At 32.6% G+C, this 27,451-nt stretch overlaps 1 protein-coding gene across 1 annotated transcript in view; it reads left to right on the top strand.

The window, feature by feature from the left end:
- The window catches only part of LOC132741261 (U3 small nucleolar RNA-associated protein 15 homolog), a 68,492-nt gene that overhangs the window by 22,259 nt on the left and 18,782 nt on the right, over positions 1-27,451 (top strand). The window contains 2 exon segments of the mRNA XM_060729392.1: positions 7,232-7,286; positions 9,270-9,395. Coding sequence (XP_060585375.1) covers positions 7,232-7,286; positions 9,270-9,395 — 181 coding nt within the window.

The raw sequence follows: 27,451 nt of genomic DNA, 5'->3' as shown, positions 1-27,451 counted from the left end.
ATTTTGATATAAATTCTTGGGATTTGCAATGAAAGGGGAAACCAGTCTGCTTTTCAAATTATGAGGCAGAAAGAGCCTAAAGTAGGAGTAATTAGGGGAAAGGTGATCAAAAGGAACCAAAGGATATATAAAGGTAATCAAGAAGTGGCTTGGTCTGACAGTCTTGAAATATTTGTAGATTTTCTGCATTAATATATTGCATGATAAAAGGGTATCATTTCACTAGCAAGTGATTTTTGCCATTCAAACTATATCTCTTGTCTGTTTGCTACTTTTGTGTGTTATAAGCAAAGTTTTGTGAACCCTTAAAGCAGCCTGCCTCCAGATTCGTGCTTATTTTCATGAAAATTTTGAAAATGTATTTATTAAAAGTAAAATATTGTGAAGTGGCAATTTGACAGAAAGAAGAATAGCTACTTGGCTGTGAAAATTATATTTCCTGATATTGTAAAAAATTGCAGAGAACTTTGCCTAAACCATACACCTTTAACGCATACTCTGCTGTCGACAGCTAATTCTACCCATGCAGACCAGTGTAGACCATGCCATCTGATCATGGTCTGCACGGGTCTATATAATTTAATCAATATAGTTATTTTAAAATTTTTTGCTTAAAATAATGGTTTAGTCGATGTTGAAAGATGGACAAGTCCATTTAAAAAACAACACACACTTATTGAGGCAGACAAAGTTATCATAGTTGTACTTCTACGTTTTATTTTCCAACACTTAAGTCATTGTTGTTTTTGTTGTTTGTTGTTTTTTTTTTTGTCTTGGTCTATCTTTAGTTACAGAGAATTATTGAAAGACGGAAAATTTTGGCCCATCAGACTTAATGCTGGATGACTTTAACTAGATTTTTACAAAGGTGTTTGTATGGTGTAACAAGATATAACAGTCGTTAATTGACAACTTAGACGAACTAATTGGAACTTGTTTTTTCACACCCTATTTTTTTTTTTTTTTTTTTAAGATAGTATTTTTTAATTTAAAGTGATTTTATGCCACATACTATAGTTTATAAATAGATATCAGGTCTATTTTGGTGGCTTTTATTTTTTGCTACTTGGGTTGTTAAAAAAAAACAAATGGGATAAAGATTAGTGTTTTTTAACCTAATTGGTTAATGGACTTGTCCAGCTTCAACTTTTTGGAACTGTCCATTATCAATTTTTGGGATCTCGAGATGAAAATTTGAAGATGGTCTTAACCCAATAGTATGGGAGCCTGGTCAGATGGGCAGGGATGTTCAGGCTGGCTGAAGGTTCTATGTGATATGATTTGACTTGTTAAGTTTCAATTTTAATTAATATGACTTAATAAGGTTTGATATGATTTTAAAGGTTTGATATAATTCAGAAATTTAAATGAGATTTAGAAGGTTTGGTTTTACTTTGAAGGTTTGATATGATTTAGGTTTGACATGATTAAGGTTTGATATGATTTTGGTTTGATATGATTTAGGGTTGACATGATTTAGGTTTGATATGATTTAGGTTTGATATGATTTAGGTTTGACATGATTAAGGTTTGATATGATTTTGGTTTGATATGATTTAGGTTTGACATGATTTAGGTTTGATATGATTAAGGTTTGACATTATTTAGGTTTGATATGATTTAGGTTTATTATGATTTAGGTTTGATATAATTTAGGTTTGATATGATTTAGGTTTGATATGATTTGTAAAGATGGAAATTAAGAGACGGAGCACTATTCTTTATAATTTGTTTAAAATACATAATATATCCTTTGTGAGGAATTTGCATGAATTAACAAAGTTGTAAAAATGAATTTATAACTTATGTAAAAATACTATATGTGTAAAATGCTGTGTAAAAAAAGAATGTTGTATAAGTTGTATGAAATAAAAACGTCAAGAATTGTTACGTAGAAATATTTTGAGTAATAATGAGTATAGCGAAAAGTGAATTTATTTTATCATTATATTAAATCATGCATGCTGAATTCTTTTTATTATATAACTGAGTAACGGTACAGTGATAAATGGCTATAGAGATTTTTTCGTACGTTACCCATTTATAATATATTTTATTGGTGATAATTATTTCTCCATTCTAATAGCGGTGTTTTCGTAGATTTAATGGGACATGAGCGTCTTTAATCGTTAGAAATACAAAAAAGTTCGGGGATTTATGGATAGTTCATTACGTTGCCACATTACATATTTCGGCGTAGTTTTTGTGAGAGTTGTCAAGAACAGTGGCTCCGATTCCATCACTTTTACTTCGCATATTGAATTCATTAAATCTTCACATCTGATTATGTAACTTTCATTTGTCTTGTACGATATTTAGTAATCATTTTAAAAGAGGGGAGAAGAGAAAAAAATTATATTAGTGTAGCTGCGTTGCATTGTGTTGAATTTTTTTTATGTTTGTGGAAATTTTTGTTTTTTGGATTTTAAAGTAATGAAGTTTTTTAATGAAGATTGGTCATTATAGAAAGAATTTGGGTAACAAATATTTATGAAAATACTGAATTTAATAATGTTAAAGTTAAATGTTGTTGACTTACTTAAATTTCAACATTTTTTTTCAAACGCTGAAATTTTTATAGGTTTTATATGTTTTTTTTTTTTTTTTTGCTTCACACAATTATGAAATTTCAAGAAAAAATATTAAAATTTTATAATGTTTTCATCGATAAACTTTTTAAGAAATTTGAGAAATTTAGTTGAGAGATTACATTGTAAGATATGATAAAATTATTGTGGCAAGTTGCTATTATCATTATTGTTGTAAAGTATATATAAGTTTTTTTGTTTTCTAAACCACAATGCATTGCAAATTATATATGTTAAATATCTTTCATGATCAGAAAATACTTAACAGACAAAGGAAGAAGAAAGAAAAAATCATCATCACGAGATTATTGTCTTCAGCGACATGGTATTAATTGTTTTTTAGGAACATAAATGTACTTAGCTACACAGTGAGCGGAAAGCTGTGCTCCTATTGGCCGTTACAGACACAGCAGCTTTGTAGCTCCGCCCCCTGATAGCTTACCAGCAGCTCTCCAGTGAGGGAAGGCTAATTTCTCAAACACAGTATAGAATTTCTATAGTAGATAATCTATGATGGCTATGTTGAACGTTTTTATGTTCTCCCTTCAAGAGTTTGTCATCAATTGGCATGGATAAAGATCAAATAACAAGGTGAAATTGAAAAAAGAAATGCGAATAATGTTCCTAACAGATACATGGTGCCAAAAAGCTAATATTAACAGTTGCTTGTAATTATTTTTTTTTCTTCCACCATATTTTAATTTTTGTGTGTCTACATTTTGCAGATATTTTTGATTAATTCATGTCCATAATTTTTTTTTTCTCCGCAGAGTATTTTTTAATTGGACATTTGTCATGAGTCCCGTGAAAGCTACTCGATCCTCGCAAATAAACAATGTTTCGACATTGATGGTTTTAAAAGACGTTATCATAGCTAAAAAACACGAGTTAAGGATCTGAATGCTCTGAATCTTACTACTGTATGAAATTTTGCACTGAGCTAGATTTTGTCTACTTCAAAACTCCATCGGCCGGAATGCATTTTAAGTTGTGTAATTCATCTCTTGTTAGGTATTGAGTATGGGTAATTGCTTCTGACTGTACTTATACTGGGTCCACAATATTGGTACGATGGTTGAGGTCTCTGACTTGAAATCACTTTGCCCTCTCAGTAGTGGGTTTGAAACCCAGCAGGGACTTGATTTCTGACTTGAAATCACTTGCCCCTTATAACTGTGGGTTTGAATCCCATCAGGGACTTTTTGATTCTTTGATATGAGGAACTTTCCAACTAGATTGTACCAAAGGTTTGACTGTTCTATTGTGGTACCTGCTTGTGCCGGAAAAAATGTGTGAATTGACACCTCAGAGGTCATTTAGCCCACTCTGCAGTGGGTTCAAATCCTGGCAGTGACTTGATTCTTTGATGTGAGGAAGCTTTGCCGCTTGATTGTACAAAAAGTTGGTGGTTCTATTGTGGTGCCCACTTCTGCTGGAAATAATGCATGAGGGGCACCTCAGAGGTTACTTAGCCCTCTCTGCTGTGGGTTCAAATCCCATCAGGGACTTTAGATTCTTTGATGTGAGGAAACTATCTCGCTAAAGGTTTGATGGTTCAACAGTTCAACTCCGGTGCCTGTATGCCCAGGAAGGGGCATCTCAGAGGTATTCTCAGAGGTATTCTGTTACAAATTAAGCTGGATAGTCGCAATTCCTTCATTGGTTACCTCAACTAAAATTTATGACCAGAACAAATATAAGAATTAAATATAATAAAGGAAATAACTCCCAAATTATTAATATGTCAAATAGTTACCAAAATCTATCAGGGTTTCCGTTTATGGAAGTTAGTGAGTTATTTACTCCTTGATTTTGGCTTATGACTTCCAAAATGCTTTTCCTTCTTTACCTATATAATGTGACTTCCAACATCAGAGATTTTGCAGTCTCTGACTTCCAAATTGTGTTATACTTTTTTTGTCAATATTTCCTGCTAATAATAGAATTTATATGAATTTTATTCCTTGTACTTTTGTGGTGTAAGTGCTTCAAATAGACCCTTAACTTTGGAATATATATAAAATAAAATAAAAAAAACTAAACCTGAAGAAATGAATATTTATTGTTTTTATAGTAAATGAAATATCGTAGAACAGATCGAGGTTAATAGGTTTGATATTGCCAAACTATGAACATAAACTGATTTAAAGAGGTATAAATTAATTTTCAGGAATTACCACATAATAATCTTGGGTGGCAGAGCTCTTCTACAATCTGTTGTTGTTGTTGCTGTTATTGTTGTTATGACTCAGTTCTGTATTTGTTTGATTCTTGTTCATTTTACCAAAACAACAAAAAAAGATGCAAGTGGGGTTTTTTTTGGGTCATAATCTGTGGTCACAATTATATCATTTATTCCTGTTTGTGGTTACATTAATTATGATGATGATGATGATGTTGTTCTTGTCTTGTTGTTGTTGGTGGTGGTGATGATGACAATGATGATGAGGATGAACAGTAATTACATTATTATTTCCAGCATCCTCATGCACTTTCACAAGTGTTTTGATAATCACCACCAATATCATAATTATCAATTTTACTATTATCATCACTTCTGCCATTAAATATATATTATTATTATCAACACTTTGTGATCACTCCTAATGTTGTTTTCATTATCATCATCATCATCATAATAACCATCATAATCATTATTTACATCATAAAATTTACATCATTATCATTTACATCATAAAATTTACATCATTATCATTTATGTCATAACATTTACATCATCACACTCATTTACATCATCATCATAACCATCATAATCATTATTTACCTTATCATTATCATATTCTTCATCATTTACATCATCAACCTAATCGTCATCATTTACATCATCATACAAAGTATTAACATTATCATCATTGAAGGAATCACCATCACCATCATCATTTACATCATCACCCTTATCATCAGCACCATCGAAATAATCACTATTATCATCAACCCCGTCATCATTATCACCTTTATCATCATATTCATCATCATTATCATCATTTTTATCATTGTATGAATTATTATTATCAATGAAGCCTAGTATACAGAAGCTATCTTCTATGATTGACCTGGCTGGATTTTATTTGACCCCATGTTACTAATGGCGCAGACAGATTAAGTGTTTTCTAATAATGTTCCTATAACTTGTAAATAAATATACTGCAATTATTAGGGTCATGTACGAGTCATAGATTTGAGATATCGAGAAATCAGTTTGACTTTATCTATAGATACATATGCAGAAGTTCTGTTATAATAACTTTACCTGCTGGGCTAGAGTTGTCAGATTTTGATACAGTTTTGTGTTAATCGAGGAAATGATTTTTGATTTATCTGTAGCCCGGCTTGTGGCTAAGGCTCAAGAGTGTTGGTTAAATGGTGGCAACATGTTTGCATATCCCCTGTTTTGTTTTAATGGGTAAGACATATTGGTCCAGTGTATGAATTTACCTTGTTTATGTATTAAATAATTATACATCTTAATTGGTCCGAGTGTGCGGATTTGCTTCGTTTATGTAATAATGGTAAATTTATTTGGAACAAATTTCAATGTAAATTTATTAGCCTGTCTGGTAAGACGATGGAGAATTTTATGAGAATGGGTCGGGGCTTTGTGGGTTTGAGTCCCGAGCCAGACCTGATCATGTTTGTTGCAAACAATTTAATTTGACTTTATCGAATTTATTTTCTTCCTTTTGCCAAGCACTTACTGTGTTACGATATATATATAATCATTTATTAATAAACAACTGTAATGATTAACACATAGGTTATCTTGAGTCAAAATAATTCTGATAAAGCATATATATTTATGATTCGTACAAAAAGATAAGTGGAATTGATTTTCCCTGTATATCTTTTGGTGTTTAGAATCAAAAGCATTATATTTCATTGCCTTGAGAAATTGAGGTTAAAATGCTATTTATTTGTTTGATTGGCCAGTTGTGGAAGCCGGTATAAAATACATCGGCTAAATTGAAACTGAAGGTAAGTAGATAAACTGATTTGTTGTCTTATCGTTTATCAAAGAGGTAAAATTTGTTCAGGTGTGCACCTCATTAGACAAGCGAGGTGAAGAAAGGTGAGTGGATCGCTGGTCAGTGGCCAGAATCGTTAAAAGAAAAATTAATAAACATTTTGTTGCTGTATTGTCACTGTAGTGCAGTAACAGGCTAACTCATGTTTATTAATATAAGAAGTTAGCCCGTTTTTGCTTTAAGGTGACGACATGATGAAGGTAAAATGATATAGGATGTTTTAATTTTGCACGATTTTGTTTTCTATGGAAATTAGTTTATTGGAAGGCAATTTATGTTGTTGTTTTCCTTTCTGTATAATAATGCTAAAGAACAAATATATTTCATTATGTATATAAATATAGCTTGATTCCAATTTGGAAAAAGGGGTGTTCCCTAGAAAGCACCGAAAACAAAATTACATGAAAAAGTTAAATTTATCTTGGTTGAAAATTTCTCGTAGCCAAATCAGAGTGATTTTGTGGTTTCTTACAAAATATTACAGGAAATTTTATTAGCATAAATTATGTTACAAAACCTGTATTTTTCATAGCCAAAGAAAATTTAAGCAGAGGAAACCCTGTCACAGATGAGTCAAACAATTTTATTGTATTTTTTCAGGATTACGTAAGATGCGGAGTCGCAAGCCAATCTAGTAATGATATAGTGTTGACAGGTGAGTTTCTATTTATTCCGTAAACTTCAACTAATATTAACCCTTAGCAGGCTGGCATTAACAAATTCTACCCATGTGACCAGTGCAGACTGAGCTCGGCCAGCGATGTACATCCATGCAATCTGATTTTGTTTGAACTGTCCACTAATTAGTCCATATTTTGAAACCTTCTCTATAAACGATGAGTTGTTTAATACTGATAAGTATTCTTCTGAAGCTGTGATGCTATTGCGACCTCAGTTGTGTGTTGCGCTGTTTGCTTATTAGAGTCAATTTTTTTTATTTTTTCCAAGAAATGATGAATGGTTAAAACCCAGATTAGAAAAGGACTGGAGCTCCAAGGCTATTGCAACCTGTCAGCAACTGAGTGGTTAAGGTTGCTGACTTTAAATCACTTGTCCCCTAACGACTGTGAGTTCGAATTCCATCTGGGACTTTGTATTTGTTCATGTAAGGGAGTTGTTCTACTGGCTTAAGAAAGGTCGTTGGTTCTAGGCAAGGGTAGCTTGTATCTGAAATAATGCATGGAGGGCCAGTTCAGGTCTTCCTAGGTGGTTAAAAATCTGGAAATCTGAGCTCAATTATTGTCACTGATAAATTAAATCTTGCTCAAGGATCGAACCAGGGACCCCGGGGTTGCAAATCCATTACCGTCCCTCTTGAGCTTAGCAGGCGGACAGTGTAACATCATCACTCACACATCTGGCAAGTTCCGATTATTTTTCTTTTTCCTTTTGAACGGCATTTCAAGATCGCAGAAATTTTTTGGCAATTAAATTTAATTATAGGCCGCCGTTATAGCAGAGATTAAGAAATCTAATGGCATATTCTTTAATAATTGCTGAGAAAAAAAAATTATAAAAGGAGGAAGGGCCTTGTTAAACAGATATTAAATAATATCTTCATCTGTTAAAACGTATCATAATTCGCTGGCATTTGACTTTAAAGAACTATTAATGAGTTAAGTGGATGCTAGTGAAGTATTTCCTGTATGGAAGAAAACAATCTGAAATTACAGTGAAGTATTATGAAGTAGATTTATAACTGACATTTTCCCTCTTTTTATTACATAAAAATGAGGTTTTATAAGTAGAACATAAAGTATGGGGAAAAATTGACCTGAAATTTCCCATCTGTTTTAATGTTTTAAAGAAAATGAACTCTGTGGAATTTGCCTTTGTTTAAATGTTTTATTGAGTAGAATGGACCTGAAATTTGCCATTTTTGAATGTTATGAAGAAAATGAACCTGAAATCTCTTTGTTTGAAATGTGACTCAAAGTGGCCAAGATATCTCTTTTTGTTTGAATGTAATGAAGAAATAGGGTATGGGATATAAGATTTGGTTAAAGCCAATTCTAAGTTGATGTCAATTTGACTGTGTATATCTGAGGGTTTGGGCATCAGTGGCCGAGTGGTTAAGGTTGTTGACCTCAAACTACTTGCCCCTCACGGCTGTTGGTTCGAATCCCGACAGGGACATTAGATTCTTTCATGTGAGGAAGCTATTCAGCTAGCTTACGGAACTTCGGTAGTTCTACTCAGGTGCCCGTTTGTGCCTGAAATAATGCATGGAAGGGCACCTGAGGTCTTCCCCCACCATTTAAGCTGGAATGTTGCCATATGACCTATACTGTGACAGTTAGACATAAAACCCAATTAAACAAACAAACATCTGAAGGTTTGGATTTTCTGTTATGAATTAGAATCTAAGCCTGCTGTGGCAACTGGATATACCCATGTGGGCAGTGCATACCTGAGTCAGCTGGCACATTCATACTGTCCAATCATGGTCTGCACTGATAAGTATTCGGTCTGTAAATATTTTGAAATTTTTCACTAAAAACTGTTTGGTCCAGATTAGAAGATAGATAAGTTCATTTATGATATTTAGCTTAGTGAGGTTAATTATTGTTTTAACTGTAAACTGTATGGTATCAAATAATTAAGAACAATGTTTTGATAATTTTTTTTACCTTTTCAGGATCTTATGACCACACAGTAAAGTTGTTTGACACTCGTATTGGCGAATGTGTAATGAGTGTCAACCATGGTTCTCCGGTAGAGAGTGTTCTAATGTTTCCAACCGGGGGTCTCTTCTTCTCTGCAGGTAAGCTTGACTGTAAACTTTTGGGGGGTAAATTTGTAATCTTTGTGATGGGTTCCCATAAATTTAATATTAAGATTTTTCTTAAGTTTGTTGTTTTAGAATATGATTGATCTGTTGTGTTCAAAATGCGATTAAAATGACAATGCATATGCAGCAAGTTAAGTGCCAGCCCATACTGCATGACACTGCAGTTTGACCATTCTCATTTTTACCGTCTGCTGCACAGTTTTGAAACGAAGAACCCTTAAACTTACAATAGACTATCCCAAATTGAAAGCAGGGCTAGTCTATTTGATCACTTTAGTGCAATAACTGGTTAACTTCTATTAAATTTAGAAGGACTTAACCCGTTACTGCTCAAAGGTAATAATTTATGGTTACACAAATTCCGGCAGTGTAAGTATTATTATTTACCCCGCAAGGAAAGTGGTAAGCCTCTGCTGTGGCTAAACAAGTGTAGAGCCAGGCCAGCCTCCATGTCCGTCTGTCCAGCACTGTCCAGGCTTTACAGTGTTGGCTAAATTTTTATATTGATATTCTCAAAAATAGATAATGGAGAGTTTCATGAATGAAAGCTGGGCAAGTTCATTTTAGAAATGTTAAAGGTATGAAGTATAATAAAGAGAACAATCTAGACATCATAGTCAATTTATTAATTTATTTGGTATGTAGACAAAACTCTGTTTTGCATGTTCTTATCTCAAAAATATATAATGTAAACAACTATTTATAGTGCCTAAATAGAAGATAAAATTATCCAGTTTTTGTAAATTGGCTAGAAAGTAGGTACATTTGTATATGCGGAGATGAAAGCAGTTAGTACGAAATTTATCGTGTTTTATTATGTTATAGTATGGTCGTCATGTCGGATGTGATCATTATCAAACAGCGAGATCCCCTGATTTAATGCCGGTCTCCTACACGGCACTGTTAATAGTATAAAAGATGTGAGATTTTTTACTCGGCACTGTTAATAGTATAAAAGATGCGAGATTTTTTACTCAGGTAGCGGTACCGTAGTGTTTGTACCCGAGTATTAATAATTATTGACATTTTGCATTCTATATTAAATGAGATAACTCTACTGATACTTTATATTTCAGCGTGTGACACTTCTGATTATGTTTATTGTCGTTTATTTTGTCATTTCCCGTGAGTTTACGGCATTCCATCTAGTTAATTTTTGGCAAGATTTAGTAACACTAATTGAAGATGTTGATTTGTAGAGGGGCGACTGATATGTTAAAATAATAAATACATACAATTAGATTATACCAATTTCTATCGGCTGGATTTGCACCGGAGAGATTTCAAGCATTTCGGTTCATAAGAGAGCGTGGGGGGGGGGGGTGAGCACCTTCCTTTCATTCATATGTAGGAATCCTGTTTTAATTTAATTTGTAATCTGGGAATGTTTCATACAAATATTTCATACAAATATTCAGAATGATGCTGCACCTCAGTGCATTGTTACGTTACGGTCTGATCAGTTTACTCTATCTGGTAACACTTGCCACTCATAGCCGTGGGTTTGAATCCTGCTAGGCTGGATAGATAATTTCATGTGAGGAAGCTGTCCAGCTACCTAATGAAATATAGGTGGTTCTACTCGGGTGCCGGATCTTGCCTGAAATAATGCACATAGAGGGGCACCTGAGGTCTCCCTCAACTAATACAAGCTGGAAAGTCGCCATATGACCTTGACAGTGCCAATGTGACTTTATACCGAACCAAACTACCAGGTTAACTCTCTGAGTGCAGTGACTACAATGACTTTACCAATGTCACTGGCTGGTCCGAATCTCGGTACTTTTGACATGCTAGGCTAGTCTAAGATAAGTCATTGTTGCTGAAAAGGTTCAAAGATTGTGTAAAGTCTTGATCATTCAAGTTTTCATAGATGTCCCTGTCCTGGTGTTAGGCCAATATTGGAAATTTTAGTTATTTTTTACTTATTTGCAAGCCTAGCGCAGATAACTAGGAAAGTAGATTGATGACCCCCCAAATTTGTGTTCATAAATTTGTTTCAATCTTGATTTGTTTTATACAAAGTTTAAGAGAATTCTCACTGCTAGTTTAAGTTTTCTTTCTTTATCTTCGTAAAACAATAATAATGAAATTTCCATTTGGGGGTCTTATACCTTATGAGAATTTTCATGTCTTGAATATAAAATTATATTTATTTTCATACAACTGTTAACGTATAAATAAAAAAATAATAATGTAAAAAAAAAAAAAATTTAAAAATAAAATAAAGTTCAAATTGCTGAAAATAGAACAGTTTACTTACATATATAGAGTCTAAAAGTAGTTGATTTAATAAAAGAAATATAATAAGTAATATGAAAAAAAAATTAAAACTTCTGTAAAAAAAAGAACAAATAACTTATATCTAAAGAGTATATCAAAGACTAAGATATATATATTTTTTTGGGGGGGGGGTTGAAACTTGGGGGTAGAGATTAACTAATTTCCCAAACCATCTGTATTATTTATTATGTGATGAAATCAATTCTTTTTGTTATGTTAGTTGTGGGTAAATATTCGTATTGAAATATCACAAATTAGCCGACGTCAACAGTTTATCAATCAAGTAGCGATCTTCTGACTTTATAAGTCAACAAGCGTTTTTATCAAACAACACGTACAACCTACGACTAGGACCATTAACAACTGAAATATATTTCTAGAATAACAATTTAGCGAGACTATAGACTGGTAGGCTTTGTTCGGAAAATCTTCCGCTAATTTAACTATTAATTCTGACTGACAGTATACGGTAGTGTAGAAGAGATAAAACTTATGTTAATTGCACTATGGGAATCTATTCTTTCTTTTCCCTCGGAACATTTCTGTCTGATTTATAGTCCAACCTCTGTCTTATAAATGCAGAAATATTTCTATCCGAAAAATGACTTTCGTGTTATTGGTTTGTAATTAAGTGTTATTGTGCCGTGGTAATTAAGTGTTGTGTTTTTTTTGTGTGAGTATGAATACCTGGCGCAGGATAAGGGTCGCCTATAAACCTGTGTTAAATACATCGTAGCTGTAAACAATAAGAGTAATGATTTTTTGGTAAAAACATCGAAATGCCAAATACTCATCACTTTTCATTTAATTTTGTATTCACAGGGGTGTCTTTAAATATTATATTATGTTTTGAAGTATAAGAGTCACAGGGGTTTGGTTTGATTTTCTCTGTTTTGTGTAGAGAGAAAACTTCCTGATGAATGCAACCGCTCTGTGTAAAGTATCCATTTTGTAAATGATCTTTAATATGTTTAGATGCCTTGTGTAATTAAGCAAAATTTATTTTTAATTTTTTTTTTTTTACTATTTTGATATTCATTTTGAAAGCTGGTTTATTATCCCTCCTTATCTACTAAATTTCTAAAATAGACTTGTCCAAATCCTTCTTTTTTGAACTGTCTATCATCAATTCAAGGGATATCAAGACGAAAATTTAAAGTAAGCCTACCAGCTAAGTATAGAGCTTGGTCAGACTGCTTGTTAGCTACATGTTCACCTTGCTCTATACTTGTGGCAGAAGCTTATCAGTTTTGGTTCTAGGTGGTTGTGGGTATGAAACTCTTTTGTGACCCCGTTATTATCTATCTAGTACTGTTGATCAAATTATTGTTAAATTATCACATTTAAACATCATCATTTGAAAAGTATGCCAAATTTTTATGCATAAAAATGTTTGATTTTTTTTTTTTTTTTTTTCGGAAAAGTTTGGCCAGTTTATTTTATTGTCCTTTTAGTTGGAATTTCCTTATCTGATACAGCAAAAGATTTATTTAGAAATGTTTAAAGAGCAATTGGCATTGACAAACATCTATTGTGAAATTCCAACAAGCCCCCCCCCCCCCCCCTCGATGTGATTTACAAAATGATCTTTGATTGTCTATAAATGCCAGAATGTCGTTTATTTTATTTTTATTTTTTTTACTTCAAGAAAAACATGTTGAACATATCTCATGTCAGTCATCCATCACAGGGGCAGAAATCAGTAAAATCGGTGGCGGGTAATTTACAATTTACCAAAATTCATCAAGAAAATTGTGAAAAATTTCGCTCCCACTAATTTCACGCTCGACTGGCAACGATTTTATTAGAAATTGTAGAAACATGTGTATAATAATTCATACAAGATGGATGAGACTGTACGTTAGAAGCTTAGCGAAGATTTATCAACAAGAAAAATATTATTATGTCTCCGAGCATAAAGATTCATTAACTTTTTTTTTCCTCGCCCGGTATATTTTATTGTTGCAATTTCTGTAAAGCAATCTTAAATGTCATACTGGAGAAAGTTGCCGATTTTTTTATATTCCTTTGTTTTATGATTATTGGATGACTGTTAACATTAACAGTGAACGATGAAATATAAAATATATCCCACTCGGAAATATTTTATGATATATTTTTTTTTTAAATTTTAATTATTTCATTTACAACAAAATGTATTTGAAATCAAGAGTTCGATGTATTAAGGCGTCAATGACTTAATTAGGTCACCAAATGAACAAATTTTTTAATTTTTGTTACAGTTGTACCTTTTTTTCTTTTTGTTGTGAAATTCTAGTTGAAGACATTTTAATGTTAAAATTACGTCCATCGTTACTGTGTGAAATAATTAATGTAAAGAAAATGACCGTTGTTTTCTCTTCTTTTGTCTATTATTATTATTATTATTATTATTATTATTATTATTATTATTATTATTATCTATGTACTTTTTTTTTCTTTTCAAAAAAAAAATTAAAACAACCAATGTTAGTACTTATGCACTGGTGTAATAAATGTCTGCCCAGTAACATTTCTTGCCCAGCATGTAGAATCTACATGTATCTAAAAAATTGTGTTGTATAACAAATAACATTTAAACGTTGGAACATTTCTCGGAAATTATGACAGTGCCGTAACTTGCTATTTTAATAAATATAGTTACGTTATTTTTCCGTTTGATTTGTTTAGCGAAGTCATTCAGTCAGTATATGTCAGATCATTATGATTCATGTGGGACTTCTCATTAAGACATTTTTCAAATACACTAAACACTTGTTAATTTTTCATGAATAAAACAAAACGATTTGGATATTACAGGAATATTATATTGATATGGAGAAATTGCGCATGGTTTCCTTAATTGAGTTGAGAGTCTGGGTATTCATACTTCACTTAATAGTGAGATATATCACGGTTTAAATAGGGTTTTATTTAGCTTTTATTGGAAATCGGTGATTGATAATTCATCCATTATTTGCGATACGTTTATAAGTTCAACTTGGAAAGGAAACCCATTCTGTGCGCATGATAGATCTTGATAGAAAATAGCTTTTTAACGTAGATATATGGTAGTCACAGGATGGGTAGGGTATTTTATATTATAACACGCGTTAATAATATATATATAGTACCTTTGGTGAATCTTGTATAAGTAGAGGATTGGGAATGTTAAGAAAGTTATTTTACGCATTGATAAAATGTTCGGCCTTTAACTGATGTTGCATCATCATGCTTGAACCATGTCATAAAAGTTTCAATGTTTGATTGAAAGAGATTAGCTAAAATTGAAAAATAGGAAAATTAATAGAACACAAAGTTGACAACAATGGTCTGAATTGATTTTGTGAAATTAGATAAATGTCATATTGCACAGTCTGTCACTCAAAAGCTTGACAATAAAAAATAAAAATATTTAAAAAAAAAAAAAAAAACACTTTTTTTTTTAAAATATGATTTGTTGGCATTTTTTGTCTTGTAAAATAATGTAAATAGTTCATGATATTTAAAAAGGGTTTTGAAAAGTTCAAAGAAACGTTTTTTTAAAACTTTAACAAAAAAGTTGATCTTAAAATTGTAATAAAATACTTGATTACTTACATTAAGAATTCAGCAAAAATAGTTTATGACTTAAAAATTTTCTGAAAATTTTAATTAAATATTTAAAAAAAAAAAAAATTTAAGTCTGATTTGATATGCTGATAAAAGGTGCAATGTACAATGCTGACTTTAAGATTTTTAACTTTTTATCAAAGATTTTATTTTTTTTATATCAAGAACAATTCTTGTGACAAAATTTGGTAGGGCTGTGACAGAGAAAAATCAACAATAAATAAAGTCGAAAGGGGGGAAATAATTAAATGATTATTGATGTCCGGTGATAATGAGAATTAAATGGCTTAATGAAATAGACATCCTGAGAACCAGTCACAGGAAATAGTGGAAACCAGACTGAGACCCACAATTCCTGGCGACAGGAAGTTAACTGAGCATGACTGTTTCACCATTTTGCCCTTAAGATTTCTTATGACCCATACTTCACATCTCACGGCATCAAAAGTGATAGGAATATAAAACATTTACCGTCTCTTTATATCCTTCTATCACTCAAGAATCAGTCTGTTTTACTCATCACGAATTTGAAATAAACGTGATTCCATATTGGAAATTGTTGATCTTGGCGTTTGGGTTTGTGCCGAAAGTCATTAATAATCATAGAAAATTGCCCCTGAATACATAAATATAGCTCTCAGATGGCATCAAATCGGGATCATTAGATGGTGTAAAATAGATTTTCATGGTATATGCATTTTCACAAAGAGTTGGCAGGGGTGCGATATGGTTATTATATATTCCCTGCCAAGAGTACGATCATTCTATATCGGTTCTAATTCATTAACCTTTTGATTCATATTACAGATTTCACGAGGTTTAAAGACATCATATATTCACTCTCGTGGAAACATATTTCTCGTATACCTATTGTTTTGCGCGCGCCTGTATTGTTTATTAAGAAGTTAGCGTGAGATAGATGATCATCGTGTTTTGTTGTACGGAACTTTTTAGATCTGATCGGGACATTAGCGCTAAGCCTGTGCCGTTATTAGTCTTGCAGTTTTACCTCTAAAACAATGGGGATGAGGGGTAATAAATTATATCTAGTTAAAGGCAGTGGTGGCACTGATTGAGTACTTTTGATTATTTCAATGTGTGAAAATAATATATTGAAATATGGAATAATTACTAGCAATAATTTGTATAGAGTTGGCTCACTATCGTTCAGGTGTTAGTATCTAAACACCTGGATTTTAAAGTTGAGTCCTGTTAAGATATATGCCTTTTCTTTTCTGTGATAATAGCAACCCAGTGTAGCTTGATTATTTTATGCGGCTAACAAATAAATATGCATTTTGATACCTTTATCCTTTTAACAGTTCACTATTGACTATAGTATCAAGTATAGCTGGGATAAAATTCTTCACAAATCAAAAGCACTGTTTTCCATTACATATATTATTACAAGTTTAGTAAATGGTAAGTACAACAGAAATTTTGCGAATTTCTTGAAAAAAAACAACAATCATGCACTGGTGCTAGCATTTTTTTTGGAGGGGGGGATTTCAAAAAAATGAAAAAAAATTCTGTTCCTGATATTCAGATGTACTCTGTGCTCATCATTGTCTTGCTTTTGCATAATCCCCGGCTAGAAAGGCATCACTTGTTTAATTTACTTTTATAAGAGATAGCCACTTATGCTTAATTATTCAAATGCATATAGATAAGTGCCCGAAATTCCACGAACATCACTTTTCAATAAATTTCCAAGTGCCGCTGTCATATGACTGATGTATTTAATTGTCCAAGATGAATAGACGCAATTCGTTCGCCATTATTTCGATGCTGAAATTGAAATTTGAGTGAAGAAATTTTTTCTATGATTTATACGAAACATATAGGTGAACGTAACCGAGTAACGTAAAAGCTATTTACCTCGCTTTATCGCCCATTACGTTCTTTTATTAAAGTATGATTGTGCTTCTCCTAGATTTACATTAAGAAATTATAGATGCCAGTTAAAACGCGTAGAAAAATCGCAGAAAATCTTGAAAACTAATGGGGACTTTTTGACATAATTAACAATTGAAGTGATGTTATTGTAAGGGGATTACCTGGTAATAGATGCCAACGTAAGCTTTTTTGAAAGGTCTCGTAAATTTGATATAAATCTTTTAGTAAAACATTATGATTTATGGATTTATGTACTTATTAACTGTAAAAAAAAAATTCATGAAAATCTGCCGAGTACTTTCAGGAGTGTATGAAATGAAAGCGAACAAGTTTAAACTTTAAACAAAGAAAACTAAAGTTAAAGAGTTCTTTATATCCTGTATCCTGTAAACATTGTGCATGAGGCTTAAAATGATAAAATTATTATGAAGTAATTCCACTTACCCTACCTATCTCATTTTTTAATGTCCAGCAATAAAAATTTTTCTAAGAAATATACCAAAGCAAAAAAAAAAAAAAAAAGGGAAAAGAAAGATCATTAAAAAATTCTGACCATGATTAGAGGGCACAGAATCTGATGGCTGATCTTGGTCTGCACTGGCCACATGGTTAAAGTCAGTTTCTGCCAGAAGGCTAAGGGTTAAAAGTGCAATGAAATTACAATTCATGTTACAAATGTTCATATTACAAGCTTTCATGCTACACATGTTCATGTTTCAAGTGTTCATGTTACAAGTGTTCATATTAAAAGTGTTCATGTTACAAGTGTTCATGTTACAAGTGTTCATGGTACAAGTGTTCATGTTACAAGTGTTCATGTTACAAGTGTTCATGTTACAAGTGTTCATGTTACAAATGTTCATGTTACAAGTGTTCATGTTTAAAGTGATCATGTTACAAATGTTCATGTTACAAGTGTTCATGTTACAAGTGTTCATGTTTCAAGTGATCATGTTACAAATGTTCATGTTACAAGTGTTCATGTTACAAGTGATCATGTTACAAGTGTTCATGTTAAAAGTGTTCATGTTACAAGTGTTCATGTTACAAGTGTTCATGTTACAAGTGTTCATGTTACAAATGTTCATGTTACAAGTGTTCATGTTACAAGTGTTCATATTACAAGTGTTCATGTTACAAGTGTTCATGTTACAAGTGTTCATGTTACAAGTGTTCATGTTACAAGTGTTCATGTTACAAGTATTCACATTACAAGTGTTCATGTTACAAGTGTTCATGTTACAAGTATTCATGTTTCAAGTGTTCATATTACAAGTGTTCATTTTACAAATATTCATATTAAAAGTGTTCATATTACAAGTGATCATTTCAATTGTTCATGTTAAAAGTGTAATGATATCATATACACTGATATAAAATCATTGTACTTAATTAATTCATTATTGGTTCATCAAAAATAAAGAATATAAAAAATGCAGATTTTCAAAATTGCATTCAAAATTAAAAGAATTTTTAAATGAAAATTTATTGACATGTATGTGTTCATCAATTTTATTTCTGTTCTTTCTTTCATTATAATGAGTGTTCAAGTTTGAGTACTGCTAAGTCATTTAAAGGTTTGGGGGTGGGGATGGGGGAGGGGTTAGTCCCAGGGGTTCTTAAGAGAGTATTTACATTCTTCATGTACATTATCAATCAAAGCAAGCATGATGTTCTCAAGGGTTTTCCCATTTTCAGAATTTATAATTTTTTTCAGAATTCTTTAAGACAAAAGAAATATTAATTTATCATACTTTCAATGGCAGTTGGACACCATTATAATCATCCATTGTACATACAGTGTCTTAAATACCTTGTTACCATTAAAATCGTCTAAGAAAAATTAAAGGGACTCCACTTAGGTTTTTTTGACGTGACGAGACAGGAAATAATTTTTCTATTTTAATGTTCCATTTTATGTAGGTCTAGACCAATAGCTTGTGTGCAAAATTTCAGATCATTCTCTCACGCCGTTTTTCCAGAATAAATGTTCTAATTGCGAAAAAAATTACCAAAAATTGAATAGTGTTGCAACACTTTGCTTAAATATAGCTTAATAGCTCAAATACGATTTTTGATTCATTTCTGTGTATATTTCTTAATTATCTTGTGCATATCTTCTTTTTAAGTGCCACAAGTGAACTTTTTAAGAAATTCAATTTTTATGTTTTTAAACTTTTGGACCTCAGTGGAGTTCCTTTAATGACAAAAACTGAACATTGGCTAAAAGCTGTAGATAACCCAACCCCTTATCAGATAATGAGATAGGTCCATTAAAATTCTGTACATTTTATAGAGTGATTGTGAAATTGATGGCATTCTATTGGCCGACTCCAGCAGACTTCTGACACTGGTATCACACTGATTTGAACTAGAATTTCGGGGCATTTATTTACCATTAAATTGCGTTGATTATAGAAGTGTCAGTTGTGTTTAATTGGTCAGCGGTTCAGGAAAGGTCAGGTATTTGTGAACTAATGGTCCACTAAATGTTTAACTGTTGGTAGAGCTGATGAAATGGATTTACTGTTGCATTGTTGTTGTTTTTGTTTTTTTTACTTCCATTCAGTAAGAAGAGAGTGTTTTTTTGAATTGTTTAATTGAGTTTTACGTCACACCGTCACACGGACACAGTATAGGTCATTTGGCAAAGTCTCAGCTTTACTGGTGGAGGAAGACCTCAGGTGCCCTCTTGTGCATTATTTTAGGCATGAACATGCACCTGAGTTTAACCACCGACATTCTGTAAGCTAGCTGGTAAGCTTCCTCACATGAAAGAATCCAAAGTCCCTATCAGGATTCAAAAAATAGATAAATACAGAATCCCTAAAGAAAGCCCAACATGGCAAAATTGAAAATGTTGCAGGCTCGGTTTGATTGAGCCTGTTCATGGACGGTACTGGAAAGTGCAAGTTACCGTCCACGCCCCCTAGCACCGGCTTAAGCAGAATTCAACATTTAAACGTGAGATAGTAAAATTTTGAATTTAGAAACATCCGCAGATGTGTTCATACGGCGGTTATCATGGAACCTTCAATGTGACACTTCCGTGCCATTCCATGAAAAGCGGCGTATGGTCCCCAAGTAATAAAATGCGTGTGCCCTAAACGAGTAAACAATGGGCGGAACTAAATAAAATGGAATTTTGAAAGGGGATCAGAGGTTATGAAGCCTGCGTATCACAGATAAGACGTCAAAAGACAAATTAAAAAAAGAGCAGGCAACATATCCTAAGGGTGATTCAACATTATTAAAGTAGGAATATTGGAACCACCCATAGAGAAAATGCCGAAAAGTTGAAACTAAAAATACCACAAGCACAACAATAATGTCGTGCTGAACGATCTTCAAGGATCGAAAATATAACATCATTGATTAAATGTACGGGGAGACTTTTTACAGCCGCCACACGGCACAAATAACACGGATGTGATCATAAAATAGATAAATACAGAATCCCTAAAGAAAGCCCAACATGGCAAAATTGAAAATGTTGCAGGCTCGGTTTGATTGAGCCTGTTCATGGACGGTACTGGAAAGTGCAAATTACCGTCCACGCCCCCTAGCACCGGCTTAAGCAGAATTCAACATTTAAACATGAAATAGTAAAATTTTGAATTTAGAAACATCCGCAGATGTGTTCATACGGCGGTTATCATGGAACCTTCAATGTGACACTTCCGTGCCATTCCATGAAAAGCGGCGTATGGTCCCCAAGTAATAAAATGCGTGTGCCCTAAACGAGTAAACAATGGGCGGAACTAAATAAAATGGAATTTTGAAAGGGGATCAGAGGTTACCACAGCAGTAAGGGGCAAGTGGTTTGAAGTCAATGACCTTAACCACTTGGCCACAGACTCCCCTAAGAAGAGGGTGAATTGGATTACTAATTTCCTTTCAGTATAAGAATATACTATGCTCATCTTTGAGTTAAATAATTTTATCGCAGAAAACTATGAAATTCATACAGAATATGTCTAATTTGAATAAAAGAATCTACACAACTATGTATTTGAAGCTGCATTTCTTATTACAGGTCAAGTAAAATTGGTCCTTACTTAAAAAAAAAAAGTCAGTTTTTTTAATGACAATATATTCATATTGTGGCCTCCTATAGTGTGTAGAGTTTAAAACATAACATATCTACTTTGTGTGAAGTCAAAACATGTTGATTTAATGTTTTCAAAGAGACAGTGTAGCAATTATCATTATTTTCAAATATCAAATTTTTAACATAATATATCTGTAAATGGGAAAATTTACTTTTTTTTTAAAGACCACCTGTACAAAGAAGCCACTATGTTCTTATTTCCATACAGGTCTTAATGCACTTGTCTGACAACATTCTAATGTAATGTAAAATGTTCAAACTTTTCAAAATGATTTTCAAAATGAAAATCCTTGTTTGCCTATTGAAGCAAAATTGTATTAAAATCCCTGCAGGCCAATTAAGATAAATGTTTGATACAATTTCAATCAATTTGGTCTGCCGGCCTTTTTTGTCGGTTTCTGTGATTTGTATGTCTTTTATTGAAATGATTTCAGATAAATGATTTTGTCGTCAATTATGTAGTGCAATACAATAGCCAGCTGTTCTAATATTTGGTCTGATTTTGATTTTTAGGATTTTTTTTCTCTACTGCAGCTAAATTATTTATCAACCCATTTGTGTGGAATTGAATGCAGAATTTAATATGCATTGTTTGATTGTGGAATATGGGTTATTTCATTAAACTAGGGCAAGTTTGCATGGTTTCAGGTTATATCTATGTATAAGTGTTTTTGTGAAGCGTTGGCTTAGTGGTTCAGATGGCTGCCTCTCAAACCCAGGGATCATGGGTTCGAGCCAAAATTGGGTCATGACCATGATTCTTCATATGACACCCAGTACTGGTTGGTTCCAGAAAGTTGACTCGAAGGTGATTAATATAAGTTTCAAAAACTTGTTTCGCAATCGAGCTTAAATTTAAACCAAGCGTTTTTTGTTCAATTTTTATTGCCCAGGAATTTTTTTTTGTCTTATATAGCATTATACCTCATCATCAGAAGATATAGATCTGCATTGATTCCAAATTTAGAAGTTTAATTCAGTTAACTCAAAATGAAGCTTATTTGGAGCTCTTTTCAGTTAAATCTATAAAGAGCTCATTTCAGTTAAGTCTATGTAAAGCTCATTTGAGCTAAGTCTATATATAGCTCATATCAGTTAATTCTGTATCGAGCTCATTTCAGTTCAATCTATGTCAAGCTTATTTGATTTAAGTTTATAATATGTAGCTCATTTCAGTTTAGTCTATATGGAGCTCATTAGAGTTAAGTCTATATATAGCTCATCTTAGTTAAATCTATATGGAGCTCATTTCATATAAATCTTTTTGGAGCTCATTTCAGTCAAATATGTATGGAGCACATTTCAGTTAAGTTTATATGGGGAGCATTTCAGTTAAGATATTTTAATGCAGAGCGCATTTCAGTAAAGTCTTTATGGAGCTCATTTCAGTTATTTCCTTATTAAGCTCATTTCAGTAAAATCTAAATCAGCTCATTTCAGTCCATCAGTCATGGCAGCTCTCCTTTGATACTGTGGTTAAAGTAAAGTGTTTGGTTGCTTATTAAAGAAAAATTGATCATCAATCCTGGTTTGGAGGCATGTTATGACCATTGGAAGATTAATCATAATAAGCCATTTTCTCACATTCTATTCTTCTCACAGAAAATAGAAACCGAAGATGTTTGGATGCCAAAATCACGAGCTGGAGGAGAGGGAAAGTGACGGGGGTTTTCTCGCATGGAAATACAATTAGCCCAATTTAATGGAGTAACATGATGTAAAACATTACTGCCTATATTGTTATACAAAACTGTTTATTTGTACGCTACGATGAGCGTGAATATTTTCCATTACAAATTCTAATTGATACAAAAACTGATGCAGACTGGTATATGATTGATAATGGTAGGAGTGTTTTTAATGGTAGATGTTTATATATATGTATATATTTATATGAGCCGCGTCACAACAAAACCAACATAATGGGTTTGCTACCAGCATGAATCCAGACCAGCCTGTGTGTCCGCGCAGTCTGATCAGGATCCATGCTGTTCGCTATCAGTTTCTCTACTTGTTATAGGGTTTGTAAGCGAACAGCATGGATCCTGATCAGACTGCGCCGATGCGCAGGCTGGTCTGGATCCATGCTGGTTGCAAACGCATTATGTTGGTTTTGTCATGACGCGGCTCAATTATATATATATATATATCGCCACGATCTCGAGGAATTAGTGATGCCATGTCAACTGGTTCTAGTAATAACTCGGTAATGACCGTTTTTCCTCATCGTGTCATATTCATTAAATGTCTTGTCAGTTCTGAAAAATGATATCAGAATTGTCAGTTTAAGTATTTACGAATAAATAAACATTTACGGAGTCGAACTTGAGAAAAATTCCCCTGTATAATCAAGAATCTTGTTAATGTAATGTATCTAGCTAAACTTTACCATATGAATCAAACTGATAAAAATGTTCTACATAGGAACATTAAAATAGCATTGAAGACTAATTTTTGCTAATGTTACAAATACAAAATGTAGATTTTTAAATTTGCTGTTATCCCGAATACAAATGGTAAAATACATATTTTAGTAGAAATAATCGACATGGAAACAGTAAAATACACAAAATGAAGAAGTTTTTCTAAATTTGCTGATATTCTATATGGAAACAGCAAAATACAAAAGAAGAAGTTTTTTTTTAATTTGCTGATATTCTATAATTAATGAAACAGCAAAATACCAAATGAAGAAGTTTTTCTTAATTTGCTGATATTCTATATGGAAACAGCAAAATACCAAATGAGGAATTTCTTTTTTTATTTGCTGATATTTTATATCATCAGGAAACAGCAAAATACCAAATGAAGAACTTTTTAGCTCACCTGTCACAAAGTGACAGGGTGAGCTTTTGTGATCGCTTTTCGTCCGTCAGTCCGTCGTCCGTAAACTTTTTCTTTAAATGACATCTCCTCATAAACCGCTGAGCCAATTTCATCCAAACTTCACAGGAATGTTCCTTTGGTGGTCACCTTTAAAAATTGTTCAAAGAATTTAATTCCATGCAGAACTCTGGTTGCCATGGCAACCGATAGAAAAAACTTAAAATATCTTCTTTTAAAAAACCCAAAGAGGTAGAGCTTAGATATTTGGCATGAAACATCTTCTAGTGAGTGTCTATCAAGTTTGTTCAAATAAAAGCCCTGGGGTCAAAATTGGCCCCGCCCCAGGGGGTCATTGATTTTCCCTATATGCATATAGTAAAAACTTATAAAATCTTCTTTTAAAGAACCCAAAGAGCTAGAGCTAAGATATTTAGCATGAAACATGTTCTAATGGGTGTCTACCAAGTTTGTTCAAATAAAAGCCCTAGGGTCAAAATTGGCCCCGCCCCAGGGGGTCATTGATTTTCCCTATATGCATATAGTAAAAACTCATAAAATCTTCTTTTAAAGAACCCAAAGAGCTAGAGCTAAGATATTAGGCATTAAACATCTTCTAATAAGTGTCTATCAAGTTTGTTCAAATAAAAGCCCTGGGGTCAAATTGGCCCCGCCCCCGGGGGTCATTGATTTTCCCTATATGCATATAGTAAAAACTTAATAAAATCTTCTTTTAAAGAACCCATAGAGCTAGAGCTTAGATATTTAGCATGAAACATCTTCTGATGGGTGTCTACCAAGTTTGTTCAAATAAAAGCCCTGGGGTCAAAATTGGTCCCGCCCCGGGGGTCATTTATTTCTCTTATATGTGTATAGCAAAAACTTAAAAAATCTTCTTTGAAAAAAAACAAATAGCTAGAGTTTAGATACTAAGCATGAAACATCTTCTAGTGAGTCTCTACCAAGTTTGTTAAAAAAAAAGCCCTGGGGTCAAAATTGGCCCCGCCCCGGGGGACATTCATTTTCCTTATTTGTGTATAACAAAAACTTAAAAAATCTTTTTTGAAGAAACTCAAATAGCTAGAGTTTAGATATTTAGCATGAAGCATCTTCTAGTGAGTGTCTACAAAGTTTGTTCAAATAAAAGCCCTGGGGTCAAAATTGGGCCAGCCCCGGGGTAAATTGATTTTCCTTATATGTGTATATAGCAAAAACTTAAAAAATTCTTTGAAAAAACCCGAAAAGCTAGAGTTTAGATATTAAGCAGGAAACATTTTCTAGTAAGTGTCTACAAAGATTGTTCAAATAAAAGCCCTGGGGTCAAAATTGGCCCCGCCCCAGGTTTGTCACTGTTTTTAACTAAATGTGTAAAGAAATAACTTGACCAGCTAGACCTTAGAATAAAACCCCTGGGGTTTAAACTGGCCCCGCTTCAGGGGCCTATATACAGGTGAGCGACTTCAGGGCCATCATGGCCCTCTTGTTTTATTCTTAATTTGCTGATATTCTATAATTATGGAAACAGCAAAATACCAAATGAAGAGGTTTTTTTTTTTTTTAATTTGCTAATATTCTTTATGGAAACAGTAAAATACACATTGGGATGTCTAAAACAGTAAATGATTTTGTAATACAGAAACTGTAAAGTACAATGATTTTATCAAAATTTACTTTTGCTGATATCTGTGAAACAGTAAAATACTTTTAGTAGAATTTTTGCCGAATTATCCAACATGGAAACAGTAAAATATAAAATTTAGTAGAATTTTGCTGATAACAGAGATGAACACAGTCAATTAATAGAAAACATTGTCGTTGAAGTTTGCTATTACATGTTAGAATTTTTGTTGATATCAGAAATGGAAACAGTATAATACACATTTTAGAACTTTTTGCTGATATCCAACATGGAAACAGAAAAATACATTATTAATGTAGAAGTAATTTAGTAATTTTGCTAAAGAGTAATTATATTTTGCTGATATAAAGTTCTTTGCAATGAAAGACATTTAGAATGATTAAAGGTTATCAAAAGAAATAGGTAAATAAAATTTAAAAAACTGTCCCTAAATAATTTTTTCTCATTCTTCTTCCTGCAAATACCTTGTCTGCATCATTGTATAAGCTAACGTACTGTTTGGAGACTATTTCAGATCTGCCATTTATACTATTTGACTCGACACCCACACTGCAATGTGGCTTCTTTTAGCCAGCCAGTCTCGCTGGATTACTGTTATAAATATTTTGAAACAGCGCTTTTCGTTTAAACCAATCGGCACTCATTGCTCGAAGACAATAGCTAACAGATTGTGTAAGACGTAACAACTTATAGATTACCTCCTTACAATGTTTTTAGGGCAATATGAGGCGAAAACATTGTATATTGTATAAGACAGCCGGGTTTTCATGTTTAAACTTTAAAATTTCAAGCTTCAAAATTAAGATTTATTTTGAAATGGTGTCAGACTAATCAGCGTTTTTCATAGGGAATTAGTACTTCGGAAGCAATAGAGCGAAGTATGTTGCCCGTGTTTTCTCTCGATAATTAAACAATGTTGTCTGACAATTCAAGGAGTAAATTGTTTATCGTTATAGTGAATTGTTAAAGGGCCCAGTTTCTGTTTAATTATTAGTCCCATTCTGTGGGAATCAACTTTCGGTGTAATCACTTGTTACTAGATTTAATCTCATTCCGGAAAGTTCTTAATGATTAAGCCAAAGGACTGAAATGTCTTAACTGTCTTTAATATTGTCTGGAAAACACTGGTGTCTATTAACGGGAAGGTAATAAATATTTATTAGTATGAAATATTTAAAGCAACGGTTTAATGTTCGATTAGGTTTTTGCTATAGGGCGGGCGCGTATAGCGTGGACGAATCTTGTTATCTCTCGAATGGCTCTATAATAGCCACTTTATGGACGTCTAAGATTAGTTTTTCTTCTGTTGATTCAATAAGGAAGTAATTTGCAAAAGGAAAAAATATTTGAGAAAAAAACGGTGACATACATAGAGTTTACATAAAAATAAATTTTTTCTCATTAAAACGGAAACGAAAAAACTTTTTAATGACTAACTAATACAACAAAGTTCTTGACAATTAAATTTTAAATTTTATTGTTATTCAAAAAAATGTTTTTGTTAAGAAATTTATGTAAGACGTCGAAATAAAGTTTAATTATATCCCAGTTAATTGTTAAGAAAGTAACAGTAAGAAGCAAAAACATAATGAACTTGGTTCCAAAAAGGGCGGTAATAAGTAAACATTACAGTTATTTTGAAACTAATTATTGTATGCAAACATATTCAAACAACAACCTGAATTC

The sequence above is a fragment of the Ruditapes philippinarum genome, unplaced genomic scaffold (genome assembly GCF_026571515.1).
Source record: "Ruditapes philippinarum isolate M1 unplaced genomic scaffold, ASM2657151v2 ctg1593_1_1_1_1, whole genome shotgun sequence".
Lineage (NCBI taxonomy): Eukaryota > Metazoa > Mollusca > Bivalvia > Venerida > Veneridae > Ruditapes > Ruditapes philippinarum.
This window is presented reverse-complemented; position numbering and strand designations above follow the sequence as displayed.